This window comes from Dromiciops gliroides, chromosome 2 (assembly GCF_019393635.1).
Source record: "Dromiciops gliroides isolate mDroGli1 chromosome 2, mDroGli1.pri, whole genome shotgun sequence".
Classification (NCBI taxonomy): Eukaryota; Metazoa; Chordata; class Mammalia; order Microbiotheria; family Microbiotheriidae; genus Dromiciops; species Dromiciops gliroides.
Window position 1 is genome coordinate 248,502,231 of NC_057862.1, and position 15,655 is coordinate 248,517,885.

At 37.0% G+C, this 15,655-nt stretch overlaps 1 protein-coding gene across 1 annotated transcript in view; it reads right to left on the minus strand.

Moving 5' to 3' along the window:
* CCDC175 (coiled-coil domain containing 175) overlaps positions 1-15,655 on the minus strand; it is an 82,144-nt gene that overhangs the window by 43,394 nt on the left and 23,095 nt on the right. Inside the window, exons 4-5 of the mRNA XM_043980628.1 lie at positions 8,356-8,492; positions 6,499-6,609 (exon numbers count right to left, since the gene is read on the minus strand). Of these exons, the coding sequence (XP_043836563.1) occupies positions 6,499-6,609; positions 8,356-8,492 (248 nt within the window). The remainder of the gene's footprint in view (positions 1-6,498; positions 6,610-8,355; positions 8,493-15,655) is intronic.

A 15,655-nucleotide genomic window follows, 5' to 3' on the forward strand; every position in this document is an offset into this window, starting at 1 on the left:
TACCACATAACCAATTGGTTACCAAATCTTCTTTATTCTACCTCTAATAAAATCTCACATGTATTTCTTCAGACCATAACTATCCTTATGTGGTTCCTTATTATTTATGCAACAACTCTTTTGTTTGTTTTTGTTTTCAGTTGTGTCCAACTCTTTGTGACCCCAATTGAAGTTTTATTGGAAAAGATACTGGAGTGGTTTGTCATCTTCTTCTCCAGCTCATTTGACATATAAGAAATCGAGGCAAATAGGGTTGTGACTTGACCAGGATCATACAGCTACTAAGTGTCTGAAGTCAGGTTTGAACTCAGAAAGATGAGTCTTCTTGACTTCAGACCTGGCCTTCTATCCACTGTAATTGGTATCCACCTTATAATTGGTCTCCCTGACTTGCATCTCTCTCCCCTCTCCAAACTATTCTCCACATATCTGTGAAAGTTTTATTCCTAAAACACAGGTCTACATACCTCACTCTCTCAAACTCTAGGATTTCTTATTATCTCTAGGTGAATATAAATTCTTTTATTTGGCTTTTGAAGTTCTTCAAAATTATTTGCTTATTACAAATTATTTTCTTTCACTCATCCTATAGTCCAAATAAACTGGCCTTCTTGTTTTCCTTCACAAATTTGGCAATCCATTTTCCCACCTCCATGCTTTTGCATTAGATGTCCTCCATGCATGGAATACAGTTTTTCCTCATTTTCCATCTTAAACTATTTAATTTCCTTCCAAGTTTAGTTTAAGTGCTAATCCTTTAAGAGATCTTCCTTGAACACCAAGCTGCTTGGGCCTCCCCTTCAAAATTACCTTTTGCTTTTATTTTGCATATATTTCAGATATTAATTTATCTGTGTACATGTCTGTCATGTAGAATATATAAACTTCTCAAGAGTAATTTTGTCTTTGTCTTCCCAAAACCAGCACAGTACCTGGCACATAACAGATGTTAAATCAACACTTATGGATTGATTGAATCAATATAGTGCAAAGTTATTGTTATTTTTTGCCCTTTGTTCTTGAAGATGGACATGATATCAGGGTGATTTCATGACTTGTAGTGAACTAGATTTAAGGGAAGGAGGGCTGTGGAAGGTCAACAACCTTACTTTCTCCTCCAGAACCATCTGGGTCCAGTGGCAAGATATACATCAGGATGACTGGAAATGGCCCCAGATGTTTAAGACAATTAGGGTTAAGTGATTTGCTCAGGGTCACAAAGTTAGTAAGTGTCTGAGGTGAGATTTGAATTCAAGTCCTCCCAAATTCAGAGCCAGTGCTCTATCCATTGTACCACCTAGCTTCCCCCATAGTACAAAGTACATACATCAACACTATAGAATGACAAGTATATAGATGAACAGACCCTGTTGTGGCCTTCATAGAAGGCTTCCAAGAGGTACATTTTGAGTAGGTTGATATAAGTTGGTAAGAAACAGAGAAGAGCTGTATCAGGTGGAGGAATATGGTACAAAAAGATATAGAGGGAAAATGAAACAAATCATTTAAGATTTAAAATTAAACAAGTAAGAAGCTAATGAGGAATGACATTAGGAGAATTAGAATGAACAAATTATTGGAAGACCTTGAATTCTGGAGCAAGTTTATATTTGACACCAAAGAAAATAGGGAACTAATATAAGTTCTTGAAACTGGACAGAATCTTATTTTTTAAATGGAAAGATTAGAGATCAAAAAAGACGGTAAAATAGAAGGAAGTAATACAGTTTAGTTTCTCCAATAACTACTCTAACAAAGATCTGGCAAGAACTCCACACAAAGTAGTGATCAGAAGATCTAACCAGAAACCACAGTGAGTCATTTCTTTTTTCAGACCAAGATCAGGAATTTGGTCCACAGATGAGTGACCATGGTAGGAAATGTGGAAAAAGAATGGGCCAACCTTACATACTCAATCCCTGGGCTACAAAAAGAGCCATAAACATTATAGCTCTAATTCTAGGGAATGATCATGGACCTGGCCCTGGGGCACAAGAACAGGGCTAGGTTAGTTGTGGAAGGTCTGGAATGTTCTGACATTAAAGTAGGATTGTTGATTTACCACCTAGACCAAGGGTAAGCAGGTAGCACTGTTGTATCAAACCTACAGAGTCTTCTAGCTAGTGGCAGGGGGGCCGGGGCGGGGGGGGGGGGGGAGGTAGAAAATATCTACTGGATCTTCACCAAGGAACAAGTATCCAGCTGTGTTGCCTTGACCCAAATGAGGGTTTGGAACTTGGAAAGTCCAAGATGGCAGTGACCATTCCATATCCTAGATCAGATCACATAGGGCCCATTGAAAGTTTGCAATTCTGGCTTAAATGATGATGTGTGTGAAGCCTATAGAACACAGCACTTAATATCCAGAGAACCTAACAGTAATAACCAAGATAAACCAGAATAAAATAAGATCCTAATTGGCCCCCCAAAAGTACATAGAGCCTGGCTTTAACTCAAAATCCTAATCTGGGAACAATAAAAGACACTCCCAATGAAGAGTTCTTATGTTGCTGGGGATGAAAATGACACAAATCCAGAAGAGGATAATAACTTTAAAAAGACCTATAAGCAAAACCTCAAAGAAAAAAGTTTGGCCCAAAAGTCAGTTGGAGGTTTGTTTGGGGTTTTTTGAGTTAAAACTAATATCGTGGGGGGCAGCTAGGTGGCACAGTGGATAAAGCACTGGTCCTTGATTCAGGAGGACCTGAGTTCAAATCTGGCCTCAGACACTTGACACTTATGAGCTATGTGACCCTGGGCAAGTCACTTAATCCTCGTTGCCCTGGAAAAAAAGAAAGAAAAACCAATATCGTTAAATAAGTGAAAGATTAAGAAAGAGTAAAGAATTTGAAAAGAAACCAGGGCTTTGGGGGCATAAAAAGATTTAGAGAATTAAGTGCAAGAGGTACAAAAGCTTACCTAGGTAACAGATTCCATGAAAATTATAATGAACCAAACAGAAATTAATGACTCTATGAAATAAGAAGAAATATAAAAGTAAAGTCAAAAGACTGGAAAAAAATTTTAACAATTGCTTATTAAAAATACTAAGGTGGAAAATAGATCAAAGAGAAATAATTTAGGAATTATTGGACTGCCTGACAGAGCCCTTCCTCCCCCATACACACACATAGCCTGAATATCATATTTCAAGAAATCATAAAAAAAACTGTCTAGACTTTTTTAACAGTAAGGAAAATGAAAATAACAAAAACCCACTGGTCACCTTCCAAAAGGAAACTCCACCATGAAAACTCCCAAGAACATTGGAGCCAAAATCCAGAGTTTCTTGTTATAAAAAATACTGTAAACAGCCAATGAGAATTTAAGTACCAAAGAACAACAGTCAAGATCACAGAAGATTCATCAGCTACCACTCTAATTAGTGGAAAGCATAGAATACAATATTCCAAAGGACAAAATATATAGGCTTACAACCAAAAATAACTTTCCCAGAAAAAATAAGTATACTTATAGCGAAAAAAATGGATCTTTAATTAGAGAACTTCCAAGCATTCTTGATTAAAAGATGAAAATTGAGTAGAAACCTTGAAATACAAGCAGAAGAGTCAAGAGAAACATAAAAAGGTAAATACAAGTGGGTAATCAGAAGAAATTACATGGGGATGAAGTGTTAATATTCTAATGATTAGGTGATCCTAATGTCTTCAGGGTCTATTCTTTTTTTTTTTTTTTTTTGGTGGGGCAATGAGGGTTAAGTGACTTGCCCAGGGTCACACAACTAGGAAGTGTCAAGTGTCTGAGGCTGAATTTGAACTCAGGTCCTCCTGAATCCAGGGCCGGTGATTTTTCTACTGCACCACCTACCTGCACCCTGTCTTCAGGATCTAAAGAAGGAATTGAGTATTAGAAGGATCTGGGAGTGGTTTTATGTTTTGATGATCTTAAAATAAGAGAGGAAAGAGAGGGGGAAAGGGATGCACTAAGAAAAAAGGGCAATAATGGTGTGGAATTTAGCTGATATAATTGAGGTGTGCAAGTAGAAATCTATCGATACAAACAAGGAAAGAATAGGGGAGTGGGCATCACTTCAATTTCACTTTCACATGGACAAGTTAACAGAGAGTAAAATATATATGGTCATTAAAAGGGAAAGAGGAGGAAAGAGGGAGAGGGGAGGGGGGACTAAGAGAGAAGGGCAAATTCAGGGAAGAATTAGTTGTAAGTAAAACAAACTCTAATGTCACTGGGGGAATCAAGAAGAAAAGAAAGAGAATAACCTGTGATTAGGGTCTGAATGTGAGGAAGAAATGGGTATGGGAGCTGAAGCAGATTATATAAAAAACAGAGCATTATGTTGAGTTTTTGCGTATGATTGTATAAGGCCTAAAGGAAAAGGGACTGGAAACCAGCTGAGCCCAGTTATCTTCCCTAGAAGTCCCTCACATCAAGGGCCAAGGACAGTGAAAGGGGAATTCCTCAGCATGAGAGAAAGCTGAGCCAACTTTGATGCCTAGCCCTTGTGGGATCCATTATTGAAGGTGAAGGAGTCTGAAAGTGAGTGATAGGGAAATAAAAGAAAAAAATAAGGACTGAAATCACCAAGATCTCAGGAGAAAGAAAACTCAGTTTAAACCTTGAACAGAAGCTCTCTGCCTCATGTCTCTCCTTTCACTAAGCTATCCTCCAACTAGGTGCCAAATTAATTTTCCCAAAGGTCACTTCCATTAACAAATTCCAACAACTCCCTATAACCTCTATGAGTGAATATAAACTTTTCTGTTTAGCTTTCAAAATCCTTCACAACCTGGTCCTAACCTAATATTCTATTCTTGTTATAAATTACTTTCTCTTCTCACAAGCTATGGTTCACTCAAACAGTCATCTTATTCTTCATAAAGAACACTTTATCTAATCTCCTTTTCACCAGCTTTCCCTCATACCTAGAATGCTCTCTCACCTCACTTATGCATTTTAGAATCCCATTGTTTCTTTCAAAATTATGCTACCACCTTCTATGTGAATCCTTTCCTAATCTTCCCACCTCGTAAAACTCTCCTCACTCCCCAATGCTACAAATTCTACCTTGTATTTATTTTGTGTATATGTATTCCTATACATGCTGTCTCCTCCAGTAGAATGCAAGCTCTTTGAGCAGAGTGACCATTTAATTTTTTCCTCATCCCCATAACAGGCAGCGTGACATAATGGATGTAGAGCCTTATCTGAACTCAGGGAGATCTGAGTTCAAGTCTGGCCTCTGACATATATTGGCTCCATGATCTTCAGCTACTCAATCTGTCAATACTCTAGCCAACTCTCTAACACTTTAGGTTCTAGAGAAGATGCCCACCTGCATTGGAAGAGGGAACTTCTCCACCTGGGAGTTTCCTATGTCAATAAAATGATGGGTCCAGTCCCTATATCTATCCTTATCCTATCTCCAGCCTTTAGCACAGTGACTCACACAGAGTTGGTGCTGACTGAATTCCTATATCAGGTCAGTCATCAACTGCTATCAATCTACTCTTCAAGATATTTCTCATATCAATCCTGTTGTTTGTTCTTCATTCTTGAAGAGGACCATGACAGATGTCATGACTTGCGCTGAATTGGATTTAAGCGAGGGAGGGCTGTTCAAGGTCACCAACCTCACTGTCTCCTCCAGAACTATCTGGGCTCAGTGGCAAGATACAGATCAGGACAACTAGAGATGGCTGTAGATATTTGAGGCAATCAGGTTAAATGACTTGCCCAGAATCACAAAGCTAGTAAATGTCTGAGGTGAAATTTGAACTCAGGTCCTTCTGACTCCAGGGCCAGTGTTTTATCCACTGTGCCACCTAGCTGCTCCTCATATCAATCCTATTCTACCTGCCACCACCCTAGACCAAGTCCACCTCAGTTCAGTGTGAATTATTACAATAGAATGTGGGTAAATATTTCTTTCTGTAAATTGAATCAGGGAATTTAACCAGAGAAATGTTGGGGCAGAAATAACATCATAGGGTAACATCCTGGTAATGAAACTGTAAGGTACACTGTTTGTGAAGCCTCATGAGTTTCTGTTTCCATAGAGATATGCACTCAAATGGGCACTCAATATCGATGCTAACAAAAAATGGAATGAATTAATTCTAACTGGGTCAAAGTGGCTCAACAGAAAGACTTGTTTTCCTACAGTTCTTTATGAACTAACCTAGATCTATGATTAAATGTTGCCCAATGGATGGAAGGCTAGACCTGGAGTCAGGTAGACCTGAGTTCAAATCCAACCTCTGAAAATTGCTAGTTGTTTGAGCCTGAGCAAGTCTTTTAACCTCTGCCTCATTGGTGAAATGGGAACAATAACAGCATCCGCTTCCTAGGGTTGTTGGAAGGATTGAATGACATAATAACTGTAACACACTTAACATAGTACATATCATATAGGAAGAACTGTCTCAAAGTTAGCTATTATCATTACCATCCATTTCAAAATAAACAAGGTAAACAACGTCACCATGGTTTATAGAGAAAGTATAAAAGGTTACATACCGATAGAGGGTCCGGAGATTTTCTATCGCTTCTTCTAGAGCTTTGATGTCAGTTAGTCTTTTGTTTAAAAAAGCTCTTTTCTCAATGATAGTTTCTTCTAGTTTGTCAATTCTAGTTAGGGAAAAAACCAAACCTGTATTTTAGTGAGATAAAGTTTTTCTTTTGGGGGGGGGGCAGGGCAATGGGGGTTAAGTGACTTGCCCAGGGTCACATGGCTAGTAAGTGTCAAGTGTTTGAAGCTAGATTTGAACTCAGGTCCTCCTGACTCCAAGGCCAGTACTTTATCCACTGTGCCACCTAGCTGCCCCGAGATAAAGTTTTTAAAAGATATTTTAACTCCTCCAAAGGGAGGAAAATTTCAATCACCAAATAAAATCCTCCCCCCTCCCCCCGCAAAATATCATAAAGTATTCAGCTATTCATTATATCCAGCTAAATGAATGAACAAAGACAGAAAACCAAAAAGCCTTTCTGACCCTTTATTGTTTCTTCTATGTCTGAGTAGACTTTTCTTTCTTCCTTTTTTTTTGGTGGGGCAATGAGGGTTAAGTGAGTTGCCCAGGGTCACACAGCTACTAAGTGTCAAGTGTCTGAGGCTGGATTTGAACTCAGGTCCTCCTCAATCCAGGGCTTGTGCTCTATCCACTGAGCCACCTAGTTGCCCCCTGAGTAGACTTTTCAATAAATTCCTTTGACATTCCAAATCACACAAAGAAAAATAAAGCAGGAGACGAAGGAAAAATTTCCATTGCTTTTATAATTCTGGGATGACAGAGAAGTTCTTGTTAGTATTATAAGAATTGACAAAGCTTTCTAAAATTGGATTTATTCCACTTTGACTAGTTTCTCTTTACTCAAACCAGGGAGACTGGCAGATTATTATCTGTTGTAAATTAAAAAAAATTAAATTGCAAATAATTAAATACATTGGTGTTTCCCCAGGTTGTGTGTGTATGTTTGTGGTTTTTCTTATTCTTCACCTCACGGATGTTAAAAGTAACTTCAAAGGGATCAGAGAGAGCTGAGGATGCTACATTATTTTAAGCTAATCAAATTAACCTCTAAAACATTCCTCATTTTTCTTAATCATCCATGGGAGATCTGTCTCCCATGCATTGACCTGAGCTTTTCTTGATCTACATGACACTTGTGAATAGTACTGCTTTCAAATGGTGACATATTTCTTAAGCTTACTTTTTTTTTCACTTCCTTTCATTTTTTTCTTTTAATCAAGTTTTCTTGTACAAAATGAAAAATATGGTAACGTTTTACATAATCATACATGTATAACCCATATCTGATTGCCACCTCAGGGAGGGGAGAGGGGAGGGAGGGAAAAAAGGATAAAAATTGGAACACAAAACTATAAATAAAATGTTTATTATTAAAAAATAGGGGGTGCCAAATACCCATATTTTGCTGCCCCAATTACTTTGAATTACTTAAACTGTAAACATCTGTTGAGAAGATGGTTCCCTGTCCAAGTACTTAAGCTTACTTTTAACTACCTCATTCTCACTTTAAAGGTGCATCTGTTTGGGAGGTTTGGGTGAACAAAGTCATGATTCTTTTCTTATGAGTAGTTTAGAAATGAAACAATGTTGCTAGTCCTAATGTTGGTTGACTGGCTCTAAAGCTGAAAAACCATATTATATAATATGAAGACAGTCAGACTTGGCATGACATGTTAGTGATACTAAAAATCTAACATGTTACATTTCACATTTGTAGGTGAAAGCTGGAATGGGTTTCTCAGGAAAAGCATGCAGTTCCTGACCACTTAAACCTTGATGAATTCTCACCACTTGGTGGCAGCATACTGAAATAGTCTGTTGTAAAGTATGAATTGAAACATACACTTCTTGGGACACTAGCTTGGCCATAAAATATCCGTATTCTTCCTGTAGAGCAGTTTTAAGCTGGTCATTAAGAATTTTATTTTTTCCTCTAAGATCAGTATTTCTTGCCTTTATCTTTGTGAATTTTTCATTAGCCTGGAGAGAAGCAAAAATAAGAGAATAAGAGATTTTTCTTCTCTTCTCTCCCTTTTCTTTCCTTCTATCCCTTCTTTCTTTCCTTCCTTCTCTTTTCCTCCCTCACTCCTTTCCTTCCTTCCCTTTTCCTCTCTCTTTCCTTCCTTCACTCCTCCCCTTCCTTCCTCTCTTCCTTCCTTCCTCTTTCTTCTTTCTCTCTTTCACTCTCTTTCTCTCTCTTCCTCCCTCCCTCTTCTCCCTTTCCTTTCTTTCTTCCCTCCCCCCTCTCTCTTCTTCCCTCCCTCCTCCTTCTCTCTTTTTCTTTCTTTCTCTTTTGCCAAGGTGAATGATCCTAACAGCCAAGCTCCCTCCACCTGATCAAATCTTGAAAAGTAACTGAACTTTTTGTTCCTAAGACACTGAAGAAATCAATCTGCTTCAGTCTTCACCTGCAGATAGCATAGCATTTACTCCTAAATTGTTTTTAATATCTGATTTAATTTACATCTTTGTTTGTATCCTCATTTATTTTCTTTGTCTTTTAAAAATTTATTTTATTTTCAATTCACAAAACAAAAAAAGCATTTCCATAACACAGTGCAATGAAAAAGATGATTATATGTGAAACTGCAAAGCTACCATGTACAATTTGCTATTCCTTCCAAATATACAACAAAGTTATTGTGTAAATTTTTTCCCCCTTTTTTCTTCCCTTCTTCCCCCACCCTAGAGATGGCTACCATTAGACACACCTATTTGTCAGTTCTTTCTCTAAAGACAGAGAGCATCTTTCTTCATACTTTCTTTTTAATTTGCGTATTAATTTACATCTTTGAAAGTCTTTCCCCTTGTAATGTCTGTCTCTATAATAATTATATGGAGGGGGTGGGGACTGGGGAGGTAAATGGAGAAAAATTTGACTCTGGAGGTTTCCCTAGTATCAGAAGAATAGAAGAAGTCACTAAGGCAGAAACTGGGCAAGAGGACAAGTATGTTCTCACTACATCAATGGGGTGTAGGATGTGTCTGAACAGAAATCCACAGTATCAAACTCAATATCTAACCCTTCAGTGAAAGAGCTAGGAAAATTCATTTGTATGTGATTGATGGAGTCTGAGACCATCTAAAAAAATTTCTGCTTAATGCCATCATCCAACATCCAACAGTCCAACAGCCCATATGCTTCTTATGATGATGGTCCTGAAGAATGAAAAGATATATATGTACAGAAAGAATTCAAATTGGCCCAAACTATCTGACATCCAAAGTGTCTCGGACCAGGTTCCCAGTGGAGAGGAAGACAAGGAGATGAATGTTGCATCTCTCTAGCTGGATTTTACCAGTTTGGATATATGCCCTAATGCTTCTCAGGAGCATCTGACACTTTACAAAGAATGATGAAGTAATTTGAGACATGAATTACCTACAAGCGTTGTCCCAATGGCAATCTGTCTTTCCTCCTATTCTTCAGTGTTTTCCCCAATGACAATGATGTCATTGGGACAACACTTGCAGGTAGTTCATGTTGTTCTGCAGGCATTTCAACTCAACATGTCCAAAACGGATTGTATTCTCTTTTCCCCCAAATCTTCTCTTCTTCCAAACTTCAGCATTTCTGTCAGAGATACCACTATCCTTCCAGTATCCTAGATTAATAATCTGAGTGTTATACTTAATTTCCCACTCTCCTTCCTCCACATCCAATCAGTTGCCAAATATTGCCATCTCTCTCTCCACATTTCTTGAATATATCCCTCTTTGTCTACTCAAAGAATCACCTGAACAGGTTCTCTTCACCTCTCACATCTTTGCAACAGTTTGCTAATCTCCCTGTCTTAATCTTTATATCACTTTAGATTCTCCTCCACACTTTTTGCCCCCAAAGCGATTTTCCTTATGTTTAGATCTTCCTATGTGATTCTGCTATTAAATAAATTAGAGAAATTCCTGTTGTCTCTAGAATAAAATATAAACTTTTCTGTTTTAAGAATTTTCCACAATCTACCTTGCCATTCACACTGGACACATTTTCTATCACACTCTTTGTTTTGTTTTGTTTTGTTTTTTGTTTTGCAGGGCAATGAGGGTTAAGTGACTTGCCCAGGGTCACACAGCTAGTTAAGTGTCAAATGTCTGAGGCTGGATTTGAACTCAGGTCCTCCTGAATCCAAGGCCAGTGCTTTATCCACTATGCCACCTAGCTGTCCCTTACACACTCTTTTATGCAATTAAATTGACTTTCTGTTCCTCACATATGGCATTCAGTCTCCCATTTCTGTGCCTTTAGTGGCCATCTCAAATGCCTGGAGTGACCTTCCCTTTACATCTACCTAATAGATGTTCTCTCTCTTCCTTTAAGATGTATCTCAAACATGACCTGCATGAAACATTTCCCACCCCAACTGCTAGTGGTGCCCCTCTCAATCTACCTTATATTTAACTATTTTGTATGCATTTGTTAACACTATGTAGATACTGAATATATTTTTATATATGTACATGCAGTTTCCTGATGAAGAAGTCAAAGCTATATATTGCCATATGATGTCAGCACTGGCCCAGAAAAGGCAGAAGTTCTTCTGACTTTAATAAGCCCAAATTCACTTCAACTACCCAGCAAAACTGACCATTCTCTTTCATAGGAAAAGATGGGCTTTCAATGAATTAGGGGACTTCCAAGGCTTCCTGAGAAAAAGACCAGAACTGAACAGAAAATTTGATCTCCAAATACAAGACTCTAGAGAAATATAAAGAGGCAATAATGTTAAATTGCTTGGGTCCTTATGAGGGAGGATAATACTTTTAACTCTTGGGATCTGTATCTCGGCTAAGGTATTGTTATTAAATCAACTTTGATGTGATGATATAAAGAAACTTAAGGGGAAGAATAAAAGAAGACTAGGGGGAGAAGAGGAAGGGGGAGGTGGAATGGGGTTAATTATATCATATAAAGACGCACAAAAAGAACCCATTACAATAGAGAGAAAGAAGAGAGGGGTGGGCATTATTGCAACCTTACTCTTATTAGATTTGGTTCAGGGAGGGAATAAAATACACTCCCATTTGTATAAAGAAACTTAGCCTACTCTTTAAGGAAAAAAAAGGGAAGGGGAATAAGGGTGGTATTGATAGAAGGGAGGGCACAAGTCGGGGGGAAAGGGGCAAGAAAAAGAAGGGCAGCTGATAAAACGGAGGGCAGATTGAGGGAGGCAGTGGTCAGAAGCAAAATACTGGTCAAGTGGAATAGGGTGAAAGAAGGGAAAAAAGAGAACAAACAAAGAGGAAAAGAAGATGGAGGGAAATAAACAGTTAATAATTGTAATGGTGAATGTGAATGGGATGAACTCTCCCATGAAATGGAAGCTAATAGCAGAGTGGATTAAAAATCAAAATCCTTCAATATGTTGTTTACAAGAAGCACATTTGAAGCAGAGATACAGACACAGAATAAAGATACAAGGTTGGGGCAAAATATATTATGCTTCAGCTGTCAAAAAAGCAGGGGTAGCAATTCTTATCTCAGCAAAAATAGCAAAAAAGCAAAAATAGATCTAATTAAAAGAGATAAGGAAGGAAACTACATCTTGCTAAAAGGTACTATAGATAATTAAGTAATATTAATACTAAACATGTATGCACCAAGTGGTATAGCATCCACATTCTTAGGGGAGAAGTTAAATGAGTTACGGGAGGAAATAGCAAAGCTATAGTAGTAGGGGATCCGAATCTTCCCCTCTCAGAATTAGATAAATCTAACTGCAAAATAAATAAGAAAGAAGTTAAAGAGGTGAATAGAATATAAGAAAAGTTAGATATGATAGACATCTGGAGAAAACTGAATGGGGATAGAAAGGAATAGAACTTTTTCTCAGCAGTACATGGCACATACTCAAAAATTGACCATGTATTAGGTCAAAAAAACCTTATAGTCAAATGTAGAAAGGGAGAAATAGTAAATGCATCCTTCTCAGATCATGATGCAATAAAATTACATGTAATAAAGAGGCATGGAAAGGTAGACTGAAAATTAATTGGAAACTAAACAATTTCATCCTAAAGAATGAGTGGGTCAAACAACAAATCATAGAAACAATCAATAACTTCATCCAAGAGAATGTCATGAATGAGACAACACACCAAAATCTATGGGATGCAGCCAAAGCAGAGCTTAAGGGAAATATTATATCTCTAAATGTTTACCTGAATAAAAGAGAGATAGAGGAGATCAATGAATTGAGCATGCAGCTGAAAAAGCTAGTAAAAGAACAAATTAAAAATCCCCAACTAAAAACTAAATTAGAAATCCTGAAAATCAAAGGAGAAATTAATAAAATTGAAAGCAAGAAACCTATAGAACTAATCAATAAAACTACGAGCTGGTTCTATGAAAAAAAACACAACAAAATACATAAGCCTTTGGTTAATTTGATTTAAAAAAAGAAAGAAGAAAGCCAAATTACCAGTATCAAAAATGAAGGGGTGATTTCACCACCAATGAAGTGGAAATTAAAGCAATAATTAGGAGCTATTTTGCCCAACTGTATGCCAATAAATTCGATAATCTAAATGAAATGGATGAATATTTACAAAAATACAAATTGCCTAAGTTAACTGAAGAGGAAATAAAATCCTTAAATAGGCCCATTTCAGAAAAAGAAATTGAACAAGTCATCAATGAACTCCCTAAGAAAAAATCTCCAGGGCCAGATGGGTTTACAAGTGAATTCTACCAAACATTTAAAGAACAATTAATTCCAATACTATACAAACTATTTGTAAAAATAGGCGAAGAAGGAGTTCTACCAAATTCCTTTTATGACACAAATATGGTGTCGATACCTAAACCAGGCAGAGCCAAAACAGAGAAAGAAAATTTCCTAATGAATATTGATGCATAATTTTTAAATAAAATACTAGCAAGGAGATTGCAGTAAGTGATCACCAGGATAATACACTATGACCAGATGGGATTTATACCCAGAATGCAAGGCTGGTTCAACATTGAAAAACTATTAATATAATCAACCACATCAACAACAAAACTAACCAAAATCATATGATTATCTCAATAGATGCAGAGAAAGCATTTGACAAAATACAACACTCATTCCTATCAATAACACTAGAGAGCATAGAAATAGGTGATGCTTTCCTTAAAATAATAAGCAGTATCTACCTAAAACCATCAGCAAACATCATATGTAATGGGGATAAGTTAGAGATATTCCCAATAAGATCAGGGGTAAAAGAGAGATGTGTCTTATCACCTCTATTATTTAATATTGTATTAGAAATGTTAGCTATAGCAATAAGAGAAGAAAAAGGAATTAAAGGAATTAGAATAGGAAATAAAGAAACAAAATGTTCACTCTTTGCAGATGATATGATGGTATACTTAGAGAATCCTAAAGAATCAACTAAAAACTGCTTGAAACAATTAACAACTTTAGCAAAGTTGCAGGATAGAAAATAAACCCACATAAATCATCAGTATTTCTCTACATGACCAACAAAGCTCAGCAGCAAGAGATAGAAAGAGAAATTTCATTTAAAGTAATGGTAGAAAATATAAAATACTTGGGAGTCTACCTGCCAAGACAAACCCAGGAACTCTATGAACACAATTACAAAACACTTTTCACACAAATGAAATCAGATCTATGTAATTGGAAAAATATCAATTACTCATGGATAGGTTGAGCTAATATAATAAAAATGACAATTCTACTTAAATTAATTTACCTATTCAGTACCATACCAATCAGACTACCAAAAATTATTTTCCAGAGCTAGAAAAAATAATAACAAAATTCATCTGGAAAAACAAAAAGTCAAGTATATCAAGGGAATTAATAGGAAAAAATGCACAGAAAGGTGGGTTAGCCATACCAAATTTGAAGCTATACTATAAAGTGGCAGTCATCAAAACTATGTGGTACTAACGGCAGCTAGATGGTGCAGTGGATAGAGCAATGGCCCTGGATTCAAAAGGACCTGAGCTCAAATCTGGCCTCAGACACTTAACACTTACTAGCTGTGTGACCCTGGGCAAGTCACTTAACCCCAATTGCCTCACCAAAGACAAACAAACAAACTATGTGGTACTGACTAAGAAATAGAGTGGTAGATCAATGGAATAGGTTAAGCACAGGAGACAAAGTTGTAAATAACTATAGTAATCAACTATTTGATAAACCCAAAGACTCCCACTTCTGGGATAGGAACTCAGTATTTGACAAAAACTGCTGGGAATACTGGAAGATAGTATGGCAGAACCTAGGAACAGAGCAATATCTTACACCTTATACAAAAATAAGGTCAAAATAGGTTCAAGATTTAGACGTAAAGGGTGATACCATAGATAAATTAGGAAAGGAAGGAATTGTTTACCTCTCAGATCTATGGAGAGGAAAACAATTTATGTCCAAACAAGAGATAGAGGATATTATGAAAAGCAAGATGGAAGACTTTGATTACATTAAATTAAAAACCTTTTGTACAAACAGAAGCTATGCAGCCAAAATTAGAAGGGAGGCAGAAAACTGGGAAACAATTTTTACAGCCAGCATTTCTGATAAAGGTCTTATTTCTAAAATATATCAAGAACTAAATCAAATTTACAAGAATCCAAGTCATTCCCCAATTGAGAAATGGTCAAAGGATATGAACAGGCAGTTTTCTGATGAAGAAGTCAAAGCTATCTATTGCCATATAAAAAAATGCTCTAAATCACTATTGATTAGAGAAATGCAAATTAAAGCAACTTTGAGGTAACACCTCACATCTATCAGATTGGCTAATATGACAAAAAAAGAAAATAATAAATGTTGGAGAAGCTGTGGGAAAATTGAAAAACTAATGCATTGTTGGTGGAGCTGTGAACTGATCCAACCATTCTGAAGAGCAATTTGGAACTATGCCCAAAGGGCCATGGGACTGTTCATACCCTTTGACCCAGTGGTACCACTGCTGGGTATGTATCCCAAAGAGACCATTGAAAAGGGAAAAGGACCCACATGTACAAAAATATTTATAGCAGCTGTCTTTGTGATGGCAAAGAATTAGAAATCGAGGGAATGCCCATCAATAGGGGAATGTCTAAACAAATTGTGGTATATGAATGTAATGGAATACTATTGTGCTGTAAGAAGTGATGAGCAAGAGGAATTCAGAGAACCCTGGAA